Consider the following 16,590-nt stretch of genomic DNA (forward strand, 5'->3'; position numbering starts at 1 on the left):
TACATCTTTTCCTCTCTTCAGCAGACTCTCCCATACTGAATTAATTCTGCAGAATAGACTTCATATATTAAAGAAGTTTAAGGTTAAAAGCAAAGTTGATTGGAAAGTACAGATGGTTCCCATATACCCCCTAACCCTATACATACATAGCTCCCCCATTATTAACACCCCCCCACCCCAGAGTGGTACATTTGTTACAATAAATGAAGCTACATTGACCATCATTCTCATTCAAAGTTCATAGTGTACTTTGTGGTTCTCTCATGGTGTTGTATATTCTATAGGTTACAGTATCATACAGAGTAATTTCACTGCCCTAAACCTCCTCTCTGCTCCACCCACTCATCTCTCCCTCCTCTCAAACCCTTGGCAAAGTGATCTTTGTACTGTCTCTATAGTTTTGCCTTTTCCAGAGTATCATATAGTTGGAATCATACAGTAGGTAGCCTTTTCACGTGGGTTTCTTATACTCAGTAATATCCATTGAAGTTTCCCCCACATCTTTTCATGACTTGATTCCTCATTTCTTTTTTAGTGCTGAGTAAATGTTTTCCATTGTCTGATTGTACCACAGTTTATGTATCCATTCACCTACTAAAGGACATCCTGGTTGCTTCCACGTTTGGGCAACATGAATAAAGCTACTATAAACATTTGAGTACATAAGTTTTCAATTCAATTTTGTAAATACCAAGGAGCTCAATTGGTGGATCATGTAGTAAAAGTATGTTTAGTTTTATAAGAAATCACCAAACTGTCATCCAGAGTGGCGGTACCATTTTGCATCTCACCAGCAATGAATAAGCGTTCCAATTGTATTTACATCCCCACAGCATTTGGTGTTGTCAGTGTTTTGAATTTTGGCCATTCTAATATGTGTGTAGCCGTATCTCCTTGTTTTAATTTACAATTCTCTAATGATACACGATACTGAGCATCTTCTTATATGCTTATTTGCTATCTGTATGCGTATTACCTTGGTGAGATGTCTGTTCAGGTCTTGCTATGGACTGAGTGTTTATGTCCCCTCCAATATTCCTATGTTGAAATTCTAACTGCCAGGGTGATTATCATAGGAGATGAGGCCTTTGAGAGGGGATTAGGTCATGAATGTGGAGCCCTCATGAATGGAATTAGTGCCCTATGAAAAGAATCCCTATAGAAGAGAGATTCTTTTCCCCCTCTTTGCCTTATGAGGGCACAGTGAAAAATAGTACTAGGAAGAAGTCCTCACCAGACACCAAACCTGCTGGGGACGTAATCTTGCACTTTCCAGTCTCCAGAACTATGAGAAATAAATTTTTGTTATTATAAAGCACCTAATGTATAATATTTGGCTATGGAAGCTCAGACGGACTAAGACAAGTCTTTTCTCATTTCTTTTTTATTTGCATTATTTGTTTTCTTATTATTGAGCTTTAAGAGGTCTTTGTATATTTTGGATCGTAGCCCTTTATCAGATATGTCTTTTGCAAATATTTTACCCCAGTCTGCAGCTTGCTTTCTCATTCTCTTGACAATGTCTTTCACAGTGCAGAAGTTTTTAATTTTAATAAAGTCCAGCTTATCAATTATTTCTTTCATGGAGTATGCCTTTGGTGTTGTATCTAAAAGTTGTCACCATAGTCAAGGTCATCTAGATTTTCTCCTATGTTATCTTCTAGGTGTTTTACAGTTTTGTATTTTACATTTAGGTCTATGATCCAATTGCAGTTAATTTCAATACTATTTTTAAATAAACTTGTTATTTGAGAATAGTTTTAGATTTACAGAAAATTATAAAGATAATAAAGAAATTTCCTCTATACTCCATACCCAGCTTCCCCTACTGTTAATTTCTTGGTATGGTATGTCTGTCACAACTAATAAACTAGTACTGATCCATTATCATTAACTAAAAACTATATTTTATTCAAATTTCTTCAGTTTTCACTTAATGTCTTTATATTATTTCAGAATCCCATCCAGGATGCTGCATTACATTTAGTCATCATGTCTTCTCAGGCTACGGATTGAGATTTAGACTTCCCTTGTTTTGATGACTTTGATAGTTTTGACAAGCTCATGTATTTTGTAGGATGTCCGTCAGTTGGGGTTTGTCTCATGTTTTTGTGATAAGTATGGAGTTATGGGTTTCTGTGGGAAAGACTAAAGAAGTGAAGTATCATTTTTATCATTTTATCATTTTTATTACATCAAATTAAGAACCCATGCAATCAATATGTCTTATTATCTTGATTACCTGGCTGAGGTAATGTTTGCCAGATTTGTCCACTGTAAAGTTACTCTTTTCCTAAGACCATTTTTATCTGTGTATTCTTCAGATTTATAACACAAAAAGCCTAGAAATAAGACTACTGAAAGCAAAGATCTCTTCAATGAAGTGAGGATGAGGAGGAAATGAAAATCCTCATTTATTAATTAATCTTGTCTCTCTCACATCTGTAACAAGAAACATAACTGTCATGGAGACCTTAAATACTCAAGTCAACATGATCAGTTCTTCCCCTGTGGTCAAGCCGCATGATAATCAAAAGGTGATTTGATACATATGGAATCATCACTAGAAGGCTAGGTGAGTGAAATATCCAATAGTATCAGCCTAAGACCACCAGTACCTTTATCTCATGGCCATGAATGATCCAGCATTTGGACCACAGCCTAAGTGTGGTAGCCATGACTTTCATGGCTACATTAGAGGAGACAGTGCCTTACACTAGGAGCCCACCTGGGAATTACTTGGGGCCAGGTCTCACTCCCAAAGGTTGTGATGTAATTAGTCTGCGGGAGGCAGTTAAGTGCACTGGGATTTTCAAGAGCTCTTCGGATGATTCTGGTATCAGGTAAGGTTGAAAACTGTGAGCTTATAATAACTGTGAGCTTATAACCTGATAATTCCAGCTACCTTTCTGCTGGAAAGTTCTTTCACTGGTAGAGCCAGTGTTTTTGATGCTCCTTTTTTTCTTCTTTGTTGGCTGACCAGTGGCTTTATGACTAATGCATTCTTCAGATTTGTTAAAGCATTTGGTGAGTTTCATCCTACCTAGCTGGTATAGGAGCTTGCCCTTTCTCCTTCAAGTACTTATATATTTTATGCTCATTTTTTCACAGAGCAATCTAGTTCTCTAATAACCTGTGGTAAAGAGAATCATATTCCTCCCCAAACTAACACTTAACATGCATTTTATATAATTTATAGTGCAAATATGACATAGGCAAAATATTATATAATCACATATATCTTTCAGTGTATTTTGATTTATTGTCATTTGATTTCCCTCTTGAAATGTAAGTTTCTTGAACATAGCAATCATATTTAGCATATTTGAACTGTCCTACAATGTGTGTGAATACTGAGGTGCTCTTTGATGCCAAGTCCATATACCTCCATAGCTGTTGTTCTTAGCTCCTTCCTCAGTTTCACAGCCAGATTTTTTGAAAGCCTTGGAGACAGGTCTGCATTCACTTCTCACTCCACTGCAATTTAGATTTCCTCTCCCAGCTTGCTACTGAAGCTATTTCTAGAAGATAACCAATGACAAATTGGTTACTAAATCCAATGAAAACTTTAATTTACTTGAACCCCCTGTAGCAATTGCCTTTTTGACCCTTCCCTCCTCCTTGACATATTCTCCTCTAGTTTTCTTTTTATTCTCTGTCCTTTTATTCTCAGGCTCTTACTCTGCCCATGCCTTAAAAGTTGGTTTTCTGGGACACCTATGTGGCTTAACAGGTTAAGCGTCTACCTTCAGTTCAGGTCATGATCCCAGGGTCCTGGGATCGAGCCCCACATCAGGCTTTCTGCTCAGCGGGGAGTCTCCTTCTCCCTCTGCCTGCCTCTCCCCCTGCTGTGCTCTCTCTCTACCTCTGCCAAATAAATAATTTTTTTAAGTTGGTTTGCTTGGGGTGCAGTCATCAGTCTACATCTTTTCTCACTTGTAAATTCTTTCTTTGGGCTTAAATTGCCATGTATATACTGATGATTCAAAAAATCTATTATTTTCAAGACAAACTTTATTCTCCTGCTTCAGTCCTAGAATCCTAACTGCTGACTGGACATCTCAAATTAAACTCATCATCTTCCTTTTAAAACCCATACTTTTTCCTGTTGAGAGCATCTTAATGATTTGTCCTCCAATATGTAGCCAGTCCCCCCCACCAAAATGAAGGAGTTACCCCTTACCTTCATTTTCAACCCAATCCAATTCAGTTTCCTTGTATGACCTCTCTTTCTAAGCCATCTCCAACCCCAACAAATTATTAATCCTATGACAAAGTAAACTCTCCAAATCACAGACCTGATCATGTTACTCTAGTTCAAATTTACAACAGCTTTCCATTTTGTTCAATATGACATATGATGCTCTCCCATTGTGATCTGATTCTTAACTGCCCAGCCTCATCTCTCCCCAAATTCGAGGTCTGGTTATCTGGACCTTGGTGCATTCAACATATAAGCCAGAAAGCTAGAAATTTTCCTTGATCCTTTTTCTTCCTCATTGTGATCCCACTTACTCAACTCATTACCAAATGCAGGGGTGCTGTTCTTGTATAGATCTTCTCTCTACTACCCAACTCTCATTCCATCTCCATAATCTTTAGTTTGGAATGACCACAATGACTTTCTAGCTACTCCGTCTACTTCCACTCTTGTTTTCCTTCCACTCTGTTCTCTACAATGTAGCCAAAATGCACTTTTACTATTCCAAATCTGAAGTTGTCACACGAGTGCTCGAACTCATCCTCCCAACTTCTCATTGCTCTTAGGTTAAAGCTTCAAATCCTCTTATTGGCCACATCCCCGGCCACCTGTGCTTCTGGCCATCGGCACTCCAGCCATACTGCCCTTCAGTTACCTCATCCCACCACAGAGCTTTTCCACAGGTTTTCTTTAGGCTTTGAAGTAAATCACCTTCTCCTATATCTTGTTAACGTCTATTCTAGTTCACATTTCAAACCTCAGCTCGTGGAACCCTGCCTTATGAGAGACATTTTAGGTGTGATGAGACTCCTGTGTAACTGTCTTATCCCACAATACTTCTTCTTCGGTTTGTAATTACAAATTTATTTTCATGATCACTCAACAAGTACTTCTCTACTCTACCAGACTATAGACTCCAAAAGGTCAGGAGGTATGTCCTTTAATTTTTTTTTTTCTCACCACAGTATCAACAATATCATGCACACAGGAGTTCAGTAATTTGCTTAATTAATTAACTGTGAATAATTTAAATAGCATTTGAACAACTAGATGACAGGTAGAAAAACCCAAAATAAGCACTGATTTTTAATGTCTCTAAAATACACTAAAATCAGGCATATATTTATAATTATATCCAGTTGGATTTTTTACTTCCTTAGATAAGCATCCCCTAAATGTTTATCCATAAGGTGAGAATGCTATGTAACAACTGAACTATATAAAATATCAAAATCGAGCTTTATTTGCATTGTCTATTACTGCCTACTTAAAATCAAATTTAGATAAAAATTATTTCTAAAATGATGAAACCAGTTTTTAAATTTAGATGCCAACAATATTGTAATGTTTACCTTATTTATAGTGTTCAGAGGTTTAAGTTGACAACAGTGTTTTTTATTTCTGCTATTATATTTTTAAAAAGAGAGAGAGAATGTAAAGCACATCATACTTGCTTGTTTTGGAACTCTCAAAACTGACACCTGAAATATTTAGGGAGAAGTTGTATAGAACTCACTTATTACCATTCCAGAGGGCCACTTGGCTTCTTCCTATCGCTTTCCTTGACATGTTGTCTAATAGCTTGCCTGAGGAGTACTTCACTGATACTTAGATATACAAAACTGGTAGTTTTTGAAGATAACCCTTGAAAATATCGTATAAATGATTAGATCTGAAATTTAATTTTAGCAGGAAGCTATATAAGTCTGCAAATGCAAAAGTGGATGGCATCTAAGCAATGTTGTCTATTCACTAGTTAGATTTGCCCCATTAGATTCTAGTTTTAACGTAAAGAAGGCAGAAAATGAAAGACACTAGTGATATCCAACCAAGAAAATTATGTGCAGATTTCAAGAGGCACAGTGAGAACTGCTTGAGCTAAAGCAAGAAAGTAACAGCTACATTGTTCAGAAGTAAATTAATGCGTGTCGAATGGTAATGCATGCTGCCTAATATAAATACTCTAAAAAAAATAAAGGAAAAAGAAAAATAGAAGGAAAAAATATCTAGTTTAGTGAACTTCAATGTAAAAAAAGGTAATCAAAAGTAAAAGAAACACAAGGTACTGCTTAAGGCATCATTTAGAAAAGAACGCTGGAAAGATTATAGAACTGAGGTAAGAGGATGTAAAAATAAGAAAATCAAAGAGAACGAAAGGAAGATTGTACGACATAGTAGGATACATGAGAAGACATTTGTCAAATACTCAAAGGACAAGATAATAGTAAGAGGGAATATGACTGAGGGATGGAATGGTAATTTAATAAAATGCAAGAAGAACCAAACTGAATCAGACAGATAGCTCCTATCATGTAGTGTTTAGCATTCATCTGTAACATTATCAATAGCCTGTCCTGGGTGAAACTGATTGTCGAGAATTTCACCATGATACTGCTATCTATCACCACTCCCTATAGGTGATAGTGCATTTGTCATAGGCTTTCTTTATGGAGTATCTCATGGGTGGTTTTGACAAGGGTGACTCTTCAACTTAATTACTGTGTAATAAGACATGACTTTTAAAACTGTGTCTATATGATGTTCTGATATGGATTTTTAAATATGTTAATCTACTAAAACCTAAAGGTGATACACTTCAAGTACTACCTGAGCTCAAGCAGCGTTCCTCCTCCCGCCCAGAATGCTCAACTTTTGCATGTATTTTCCTAGTCTTCCCGGTTATTATCGGAATGTAAGTTAGTGCTTGATACGAACAAAATATAAAGCTGTGAGACAGAAAATTTGTGTTTAGCCCCCAATTCCCTGTGTGTATGAGTTCAGATAAGTCACTTAACCTCTCTATAGCTTCATTTTCATCAGTATGAAAATAGGGATTATGTCCTGTGTGTATCTTTAAAGGCAGGAAGAGTAAAAGAGACACAAGGAAGTATTACAAGCCCATCTGAACACACATATCAATCCGGAGTATGGTTGAGCCTGACTCTAACCCATCTTTTAGAGCACTAAAACCATGAGTCAATGCCTTTTTTGCCAGGAACCTCACATTTCCTCCTCTTCTGGAGCACGACCGAGAGGGGTGGCTCTTCTCTCTGCAGGGGAAGGCTGCCTTCTTCCTCAGTAAGCCCTGTGCTGGCCCTAAAGAGTTCTGCCTCCTCCCAGCCCCAACCCAGCCCGAACTGGCGTGCTACTTGGTGTGTAATTGCAGGTTAGCTTTTAATGACCGTGAGGCCAGTGGCAAGAATGCAGTGTGGTTGGGACTGAGGGGTCTCCCGCCTGGCTCTCCTCCTAAGCACTCAGCTGGAGCTCTTGAGCACAAGCTTCCCATTAGGCTCTGAAAAATACCCAGAAACTGCCCAGCCATCCACATTCACTGGCAAGCCTAGCACCTGGCAGAAGGCAGGTTTGCATGGTATTGGGAAGGCATGGAGATTTTTGTTTGTTTCCTCCAACAGGCGTTGGAACTTCTAAGGGATTTGTAGTTGGTTTGATTATCACCATACCAGCTAATCACTCAATATCTACTATGCCTGGCACTCTGAGGAATAAAAAATAAATAAATTAATTAATTAAATAAGACATAGCCTCAGCCCCAAGGACAGAGATTAGATAGATACGGCAAAACCCCTAACAAAGTAATTACCCAACATAGTCATGAATGGTGGTAACGATACTTGTTTTTAAAAATATAAGAAAGGGTCCTGCCCAGTGGCCGGCAGGTCCAGCGCAGAGCTGCCTGGTGGTACCAGGCAGGTTACCAGGCAGACCCTCCGGCAACAGAACTGACATTGACCCCTGGGGGATGATGAAAGCACTGAAAGAGAAGGTTGAATCTGAAAAGGGGGAAAGAGGTCTTTCCTGTAGCAGGACAAAAATTAATTTATTCAGTCAAAGTCCTCAATGATGATACTGTTCTAAAAGAATATAAAATTGATGAAGAAACCTTGTGGTGGTTACGGAGGCAAAACCTAAGGCCGTCACAGCACCAGCACCAGCTGCAACCCAGCGCTCACGTCCTGCCGCGGCGTGGGCGGTGGCTCGGGGCCCCACCCCTGCCCCTGCCCCGGCTCCGGTTCCGGCTCTCGCTCCCACACCTGCATCTGCCAGGAAAGCCGCAGAGGCACCAGTGGCTACTAGCCCAGCGTTAACGGATGGTACCTCAGGAGAGTCTTCTAGGCCAAGCCCTCCTGAAGACGCAACAGGTGCAGGTGTCACAGGGCAGTCTTGGGAGAACGTGGTGACCGAGATCATGTCAGTGGGCTAGGGCCAGCAGATGATTGCAGCTCTAAGAGCCGGTTTCACCCACCCTGACAAGAGCAGTGGGGCATCTTTCTATGGAAATCTCGGAGATAAAGTCAGGCTGTGGATCCCCTCCCCCAGCCGCTAGGACGGGGGCTCCTCGTCTTCAGTGGCTGCAGCTGCCTATAACCCTACAATCCTACAAATTATGGAGTCTACGGATCAGCCTCAGTTTCAACAGATGAGACAAATGACTCAGCAAAATCCTTCCCTGCTTCTAGCACTGCTGCAAGAGGTCAAGAACATTCTCAACTCCTGCAGCCAATTAGCGAAGCCCAGGAGCACCTGATTCCGTGTTAAATGAACCAGTTCAAGAAGCAGGTGGTCAAGGAGGAGGGGGTGCAGGTGTCCTGGCGGGGCCGCAGAAGGCGAAGTGCGCCTGTGAACTACACTCGAGGAACGCGCCGGGCTAAGAAGTCGTAGAAAGATTAAAGGCACTAGGATTTCCTGAAGGACTTGTGATACCAAGATATTTTGCTTGTGAGAATGAGAATTTGGCTGTCAGTTTTCTTCTACAGCAAACTTTGACGAAGATGGAAAGGGCCTTTTTTTTTTTCTCTCATGTTTCACAGCGGATCATTACACCGCATTCCCTGGATCGTCTCGGCTGACTTGGGCTGGTGCACAAGGTACTTGGTGTAAAGTAGGAGACGGTTGGGGGTGGGGATACAGGGCAAGAATAAGTACTGGCGTGTCTGCTGTAAGTAGCACAGTGTGTAGAATATTATACAACTGGAAGTCAGATTTTGCAGGTCTCTATCTCTTCTATAAAACAAGGGGTAATTTTACCTAGGTTTCACTTGTTTTTTCGTGTACTGAATCCAAAAAGTTAGTGTAATGCCCTGCTTCACATTTCGTTGACCTAACGTTGATTTCAGAACGTTATGTGGGGTGCCTGGGTGGCTCAATAAGCGTCCGACTCTCGGTCTCAGCTGAGATCATGATCTCAGGGGTCGTCAGATCAAGCCCCCCATCCGGCTCAGCCGGGAGTCCCCCTCCCCCTGCGCATGTGCTCGCTGTCTCTCTCTCGCTCTCTCTCTCAAATAAAAAAAAAAAAAAAAAAAAAAAAAAAATTTTTGCTACCTGGAATCTGCAGTCTCTGTTTTGGAGCAACACTGGATAAGGGCTTTGTGAAATTGAAAAAACAATTGGAGCAACTATAAACAAATGCCAAATTATTGATAGTTATTGCTGCTTCAAATAGTATAAAATTAATGTGTAAGAAAGCACATTCTTTCAAATTAAATACCTGGGCAAGGGGGAGAAAAGGGGAACATCTTAAAATGAAAATATTGCTATTTGAAAATTTTTTGATCATTGAATGTGAGATACTTCTAACATGATTGGAGAAATTGCAAAAATAGACAGTTATCTTCCTGTTTGCATTTCTTTGTGTTTTTTGGAGGGGAGGTGGTTTTGGGGGGGAAATGGTAGGTGTCTAATTACTGTTTACTTCATTGTTGTATTGCAGTAAAAGTTTTAAAATCACCCTTTCATGTTTGCTTTGGAAGTATCCCTTTGTGAGATTTAGCACTTTGGGGCCAACAGAGAAATGCAGCATTCACTTTTCTTCCCTTCCCCTTCCCTCAGCAGAAGTGTGTTTATCAACAAGTCACAAGTTCAAACAGCTGCTTTTCTTTAAAGCCAGAAAATGCTAATTCAGTTAGGAATTAATGCAAGTGTTTCGGAACTGGGTTTCTGATGTTTGTAAATATTTTTCCTTATTAGATAAGAATGTATGACCATTGATGTCATTAGAATGCTACTACTTTCAAAAAGAGAAGGAGGACAGAAGTATAATACAGAATCTTTTATTGCATTAGAAAGACTGGTGAAGACTTTTGGAAGAATTGGAAGATGCAGATAGGAAAGTACTTTGGAAAATATACCATCAAGATATCTCATAGCATATTAAAGTTTTTAATAGGAAAGAAAGAAGAAAAGAGAAAAAAAATCTAAGGAAGGAAAGCATAAGCCAAAATAGTCAGGGAAGGCTTCACAGAGAAGATTGAATTGGAACTGTCTCTTGAAGGCTGGATTTATTCTGGATAATTGGAGAGGAGTTAGAAGACAATAGTATAAACAAATGCCTTTTCTGAAAGTGTTCATAGAAAGGTGGGCAATAAGAATGGTAATAAGGTTGGCAAGATTCATTAGGTAATTGCTTAATCACTTATTGAGCATTCATTCAATATTTGCTCTCAGGCATCACACTAGGAGCTGGACATAAAGTAATGAGCAAAACAGACCAAGTGCCTGCTCTCTTACAGCTTACTTTTTAGTCAGAGAGTTAAGCAATAAATAGAGGAGCCGTAAGTAATTCTAAAATGCACGGTGATATGAAAAAAATATTCTGTGAAAAGTCTGGAAAGCTGGCGAGGTGCCCTAGATATGGTCACACCTAGAAGGGACACTGAATCTGGAAGATGACAGATGACAAAGATCCAGCCATCGAAAGGACAGAGGAAAAGTTCATCCCGGGCAAAGATAGCAGGATCTGAGAAGAGCCTGAGAAGGAAGAGAGTTTGGCGTATTTCACATACTAAACAGAAGCCACGGAGGTTGATTGCATACGGTCTTCGTGATAACTCTTGTTTCTTTCCACGGGTCTTGTAGAATTCATGACATCTTACTATTGGAGGGCTCCTATAATCGCTACCAAGTTTGTGAATGATGACAACATTGTTGTATAAATTAAGAAAGAAGAATTAAAGGCAATGGATGGGATTGTGATCATCAGGTATTTAGAAGAGACAGTATATCAATATACATTTATTTTAAAAAATTAGATGCTTTTGGCTATGAGCCAGAATTGGTAGTCTTCATCGTGTGAATATGTAAGTTGTAATCTTTTAGTGATATAGATAAGATACTGATAAAGCAAAAAATAAATTTTAAGTTTAAATTATAATGTACACTTCCTGTGTGGTAATACAGTGCTGGTAATACATTAATAATGAAGATATTGAAAATGACCATAATGTAGATCAAGTCCCTTAGCATAGTCTGTGATATGTAGAAATAGAAGTGATAGTGTGGAGTACAGTCGAGTCCAGGCTAGACCAACATCTACGACAGTTTAGGAGGCCAACATCTTAAGCAGCTGACTTTAGTAATATAAGAGTAACATTTAAGATGTTATAGGTATGTGTATATGCATGTGGTGTGTATATAAGAAGTTACTTGACCTATTGATTAGTACCCTCCAACTAAAGGGTGTATATTTTTGGTATATTTTGTATATTTACTGCACACTGTTAAGAGAGATTTTTAAAACTTTGAGTGGATCTTATCCTTTCATCCTTGTGTTTGTGATGGTAACACTCACAGGCTGAGAAGTTAGTTGATGATAGTTGGACTTTATCTTCTGCCTTTAATGTAAAACCTTGAAAGCAGTCATGAATTAAACCTCTTACTGCCCCCTGGGAAATCACAAAATGCAGTATAATTTCTATAGCATCTCTTACCATGTTCTGTGTTGGCCAGACATTTTGTTCTATTTTAATTTCTATCTAAAATCCACTTATGTGTAAAAAAATTTTTTAGAATCTCTGGGCATGTCTAGAATGCAAACACTCTGGTACAGGATTATAGACTATTAGTGCTCTGCCAATTTGGACCTTTTTCAAATTTTTAAGAAACTTTGAAAGTTACATATGCCATTTTTATTTGACTAAATATAGCATATCTTAACTACAAACACATTAAGTGGATTCCTTTGTGTCAAGGGGCATCTTCAATGTGAATGAAGGTGCAAATGTGTGGGGATATTCTTTGGGAGGTGAAGCTGTTTGTGGAGTTGTTTCGTTTTGTTGACAAGGATGTATGGTGCTATGATTAACAGCCGTCTTTTCTAGTGATGACATATGGGGAAAGTTAGCCTTTATTCTTCTTTAACGTTTTCCTGGCATCTTTAGAGTGTTATAAAAGAAGCATTTACTACTTAGTAGCTAAGCATTTCTCCCTCTTTGTTTTCTTTAATTAACGTATTGATCTAGACTGCATCTATAAGATCAGGCTTATTGAGACAGACCGGCTGTGCCTTCTCAAGAGATCATTGCTACGCTCCACACTTTTTCAGTAAATAAAATATGGACAGAGCTGCAACATGTGGAGGTTGAAGAATCCATTAAAGACTTTTGGCAACTGTTCCTCAAAGATACTTCAAAAATAATTGTGTTTTATTGCTTCTTCTCTGTCATTGCATATAGCAAGGGTTTTAAAAAGACCAAATACAGCTCTGATTTCCATTTAATGGAAGAAGTAATAAAGCTTAATTGTATACTTGAGCACGGGGTGTCATTTCCAGTATATCTGATCAATAATTCATCGATTGCCTTTGGCTCGGAGTTATATTTGAAAGCAAATGTAGCCAGTGGGAGCTTATCTAGCTGTAGCTTCATCATCTCAATTAATTATGCTTTTCCTGAATTTGGATCATTAGGCTACCAAAGTGACAGCAGATGGCGAGCAAACTGGACAAGATGCTGAGAGGACCAACAGGAGAGCAGACTCCTTAGGAGAATTCATTAAGGAGCTTGCCCAGGATGCAGAAGGTATTAGAATCATTTAATTTAATCATTATGTCTCCCACCAGAAAGATAGAAAAAGGGATCACACAGGTCTGGAATTTCTCTTGTAAGAGATGCCATTTCTCAATCTGAGGGTCGGGTTTTGAAAAGTAGGTGGGATAGTCAAGGGCATTATCTGCCGAGCATCTACAAGCTATGGTGTTAAATAAGGGACAGCAGTTCTTGAATTACAAATTATGAGTGCAGGGTCATGGTAAATTGAATGCAGTCCCTTAGGAGTGCCTTAATTTTTGAGGAATGGCTATTATGATTAAATAACTAATAAACTTATACTTTGCTATCATTTGTATTCAAAACTATTTAAAAGATTGTTAATTTTTTAAAAAGCTAATTTTAGCATTCTACTCAATACTTTAAAGCAGCACTTTAGTTTCTCAAAATGGCTTTAAAAATACTTGGTGCTGTTTTTAATGAACATCTGTTGCTTGGAGTCTGGACTTGCTACCTTACCAGAAGGTTCACTGCATTTAGTCTGTAATACTCTAGGAATTAGTGCTTGGTATCTACCAATCTGACTGAGGATGAAAGTGGAAGCTATTTGGGGGCTAAACCCCAGATTAAGAACTCTTAAAAAAAACATTAAAAAATCTTGACCTTAAGTATTTATTATTATACAATAAACATACATGCAGGTTTACAAAGTAGGAAAAATGCTTTGGGTTTTTTCTCTTAAAATGTAAAATATTTTTATTGTTCCACAGTGTTGTGTGTTTTAGATATTTTGCTTGGAAATATAGCTAAATAAATCAGGACATGAGATAACCTTCAAGGCAGATCCTGACAGGTAGTTCTTAGGAATCACTAGCCAGGAAGAGACAGAAACTCCCAAAGATTCCCCACTGCAAGAACCAACAGAGTTTTAATCTGAGACAAAACATGTCAGGAATCTGAAACAGAATTTACACCTACTGGAAAATTCTTAATTAACTCATTATGGTTTATCCTTTTCTAGATGGAGTTTTTTGTGCTTTCCCCAGTTTTATTTTCCATTAATATGACTTGAAGTGTTCTCCGCCCAGCACTCCCTCCCCCCCCCCAAAAAAAAAAAAAAAATCCCGTTGCAGGTAAAACAATTTCTGCCTTGGGCCCTGAAGGCAGTGGTCAATTCCCCAATAATGTTCCTTTTCCTTCTACCTCAATCTCAAACACTCACTACTTTCAGCCAATCCTGGAAACCTATTTTGAAATCACTTCAATCAAATACTCATGCATAAGAATAAATGCTGGTCCATGTTTTCAATAGACTCCAACATCAGCACTGCTGTGTTCACTCTACACTGTACCCACCACCCAGTCTGTGCACCGCACAAAGGCACCAGCAGGGGGCAGGTTTTGCGCATCGCTTACAGTCCATCAGAGAAAAGGGTTATGTATGATCAAAGGTGTCTCTCATTCTCTAAATTGTGCATCCGCCAGGCAGTCTGGTTGTGTCTGTCCAGACTGGACAGCTTTTTTCCTAATTTACATGAAGGGCCATGTGGGATAGCCAAGAAGTGGACACTGCTCCCTTCTTGTAAATGTAATGAAAATAATAACACACATGATACGCACAGCCCTTAAGAAAAGAACTTTGGCAAAACTAATCCAACTGTTAAAATTTCCTGAATGTTTAAATTTGAATATGTCGGAGGTAAATTAAATCCTGACTGAGATGCTTCTATCTACTACAAGTCTTGGCAGTTTAGGAGATTTTTTCCAAAAAAGAAAAGGAAACTCACCAAAAGCCTTAAGTAGGTTATACAACATATCCACACCCATTTTTTTTTCTCTTAGAACTACACAATTGGGGATAGTACAGTACTTTTAGGTTTTATTAGTGACGACAAATTGCTGTAGGAAAAGTGAATGTATTAGCCTGAATTTATCTAGTTCAGTTTTATTTTTAGATAGATGGAATACCTTACTCTCCCTGTCTTCCATTATAAGTCATGGTCTCTTCGTAGATAATCAGAGTCTGTTAATCTAAGGCATTCTTATCTCCCTATAATCTACTTTGCTATGACTCCAGATTAGATCACAAATACTCTATTTTATTTCATGAACTATTAGAATTAATGATCAAATATATATATGAATATATATGTGTGTATATATATACACATACACATACATACATGTAGGTATATATATATATATATATATAAAAACTCATATTAACATATGTACTGACATATATTAGGACTTAATAAATGCTAGACATCTTTCTTGTTTCTCAGGTCACAGTAGTATTTGTCATTCATGATGAATTTACCCATCAGAGGAAATATATATGTATATATATATAAATTTTTTTTTTGGTTCAGTTTGAAAAAACTTTGTTTCTCCTGAGGAATTAATGTATTTGTATGTTACAGATACTGTATACTTCTTACGTATCCCTTTTTTATCCCCTGCTATGCCTTGGCTACTGAGATACTATTAAAATGTCTTCTGATTCACATTATTTTTTATTTTTACTCGATCTCCTTTTCTCTTAATTTTACCTTGCTTTAAAGATATTTCAAAACTACTTAAAATTGCCTTGAAACAAAGTAGAAATAAATAAGTAAATTTCAGAGCTATATTAATGTTATAATTATTTTCAATTCTGTTGCAAATGTACTGAACTGATAGTGCTGATAGTGTATTCCTTTGAATCCAAGAGACTGAAGAACACTTTCGTCTAGTTTAAAAATATTCAGAGAATTTCCAAATTCCATATGTAGAAGTAGTGGAGCATTCACATCTCTTCTATTAAAATGATGCTTTTTTTTTAACTGTATCATTTTGCTAAAGTCATTTTTGTGTGCCTTAATAATTTCTTCTAGTTGCTTACATATTACTTTCATTTAAAAGAAATGGTTCATACGTTCCAAAAGGTACAGCCATCTTCTTCTTTTCCTTTCCTCTCTCGTATCATTCTTTTTTTCGGCAAGTTCTTCTCTGCAGAAGTTTAGTTTTTGAGAATAGACTGCAAGTGAGGTTCTATCTCTCTCATTACCCCCTTACAACCACCTAGGCCCAGAACCTAAATTCAATGAAATTTCAAAAAATATCTCTGATCAAAAGCTCATTTATATATTAACTTAATAAAAGAAAAACCTACACCTTTGGCAAGTTGAAAAGTTGCAACTGAGGTCAGTGGTTAGTTACATAATACAATTAGTTAAAATCAACATACAGACAGGCACTCAGACAAAAGAAGGAGAGGTACCATAGGGAAGGCCAAATCTACTGCCTTTCCTGATATCTAAGAAGTATAAACCTTACATTTTAATCATTGGCATTCTGCCATAGTTCTTACAAAGTCTGCTGGATCAAAGAGCTTTCCAGTTAGTCCACGGTCACTGTGGTTCTTTAACAAACTCAATGCAGCCTAGGTGATAACTTAGCAACAGTAGTGGTGGGATCTTGAGAAGGTTCTTTGCTGTATGTCAAAGTATGACTATTAAGTAGTTGACCAAGGAAGAGCCACCCTCACTAACTTCTCAGAATATGGCATCTGAGCAGTAATTTCTACCACAGGGCTAGGAATGGCCACATTTGTGCTTTAAAACAGCT

The 16,590-nt window shown here is 38.0% G+C and overlaps 1 protein-coding gene and 1 pseudogene across 5 annotated transcripts in view; both read left to right on the forward strand.

The window, feature by feature from the left end:
• LAMA2 (laminin subunit alpha 2) overlaps window positions 1–16,590 on the forward strand; it is a 610,905-nt gene that overhangs the window by 472,844 nt on the left and 121,471 nt on the right. For all 5 annotated transcript variants that reach the window (XM_034669120.1, XM_034669119.1, XM_034669121.1 and 2 more), the window contains one exon: window positions 12,903–13,014. In XM_034669120.1, coding sequence (XP_034525011.1) covers window positions 12,903–13,014 — 112 coding nt within the window. The remainder of the gene's footprint in view (window positions 1–12,902; window positions 13,015–16,590) is intronic.
• On the forward strand, window positions 1,895–11,203 carry LOC109490685 (annotated as a pseudogene).

Source organism: Ailuropoda melanoleuca, chromosome 10, assembly GCF_002007445.2.
Source record: "Ailuropoda melanoleuca isolate Jingjing chromosome 10, ASM200744v2, whole genome shotgun sequence".
Classification (NCBI taxonomy): Eukaryota; Metazoa; Chordata; class Mammalia; order Carnivora; family Ursidae; genus Ailuropoda; species Ailuropoda melanoleuca.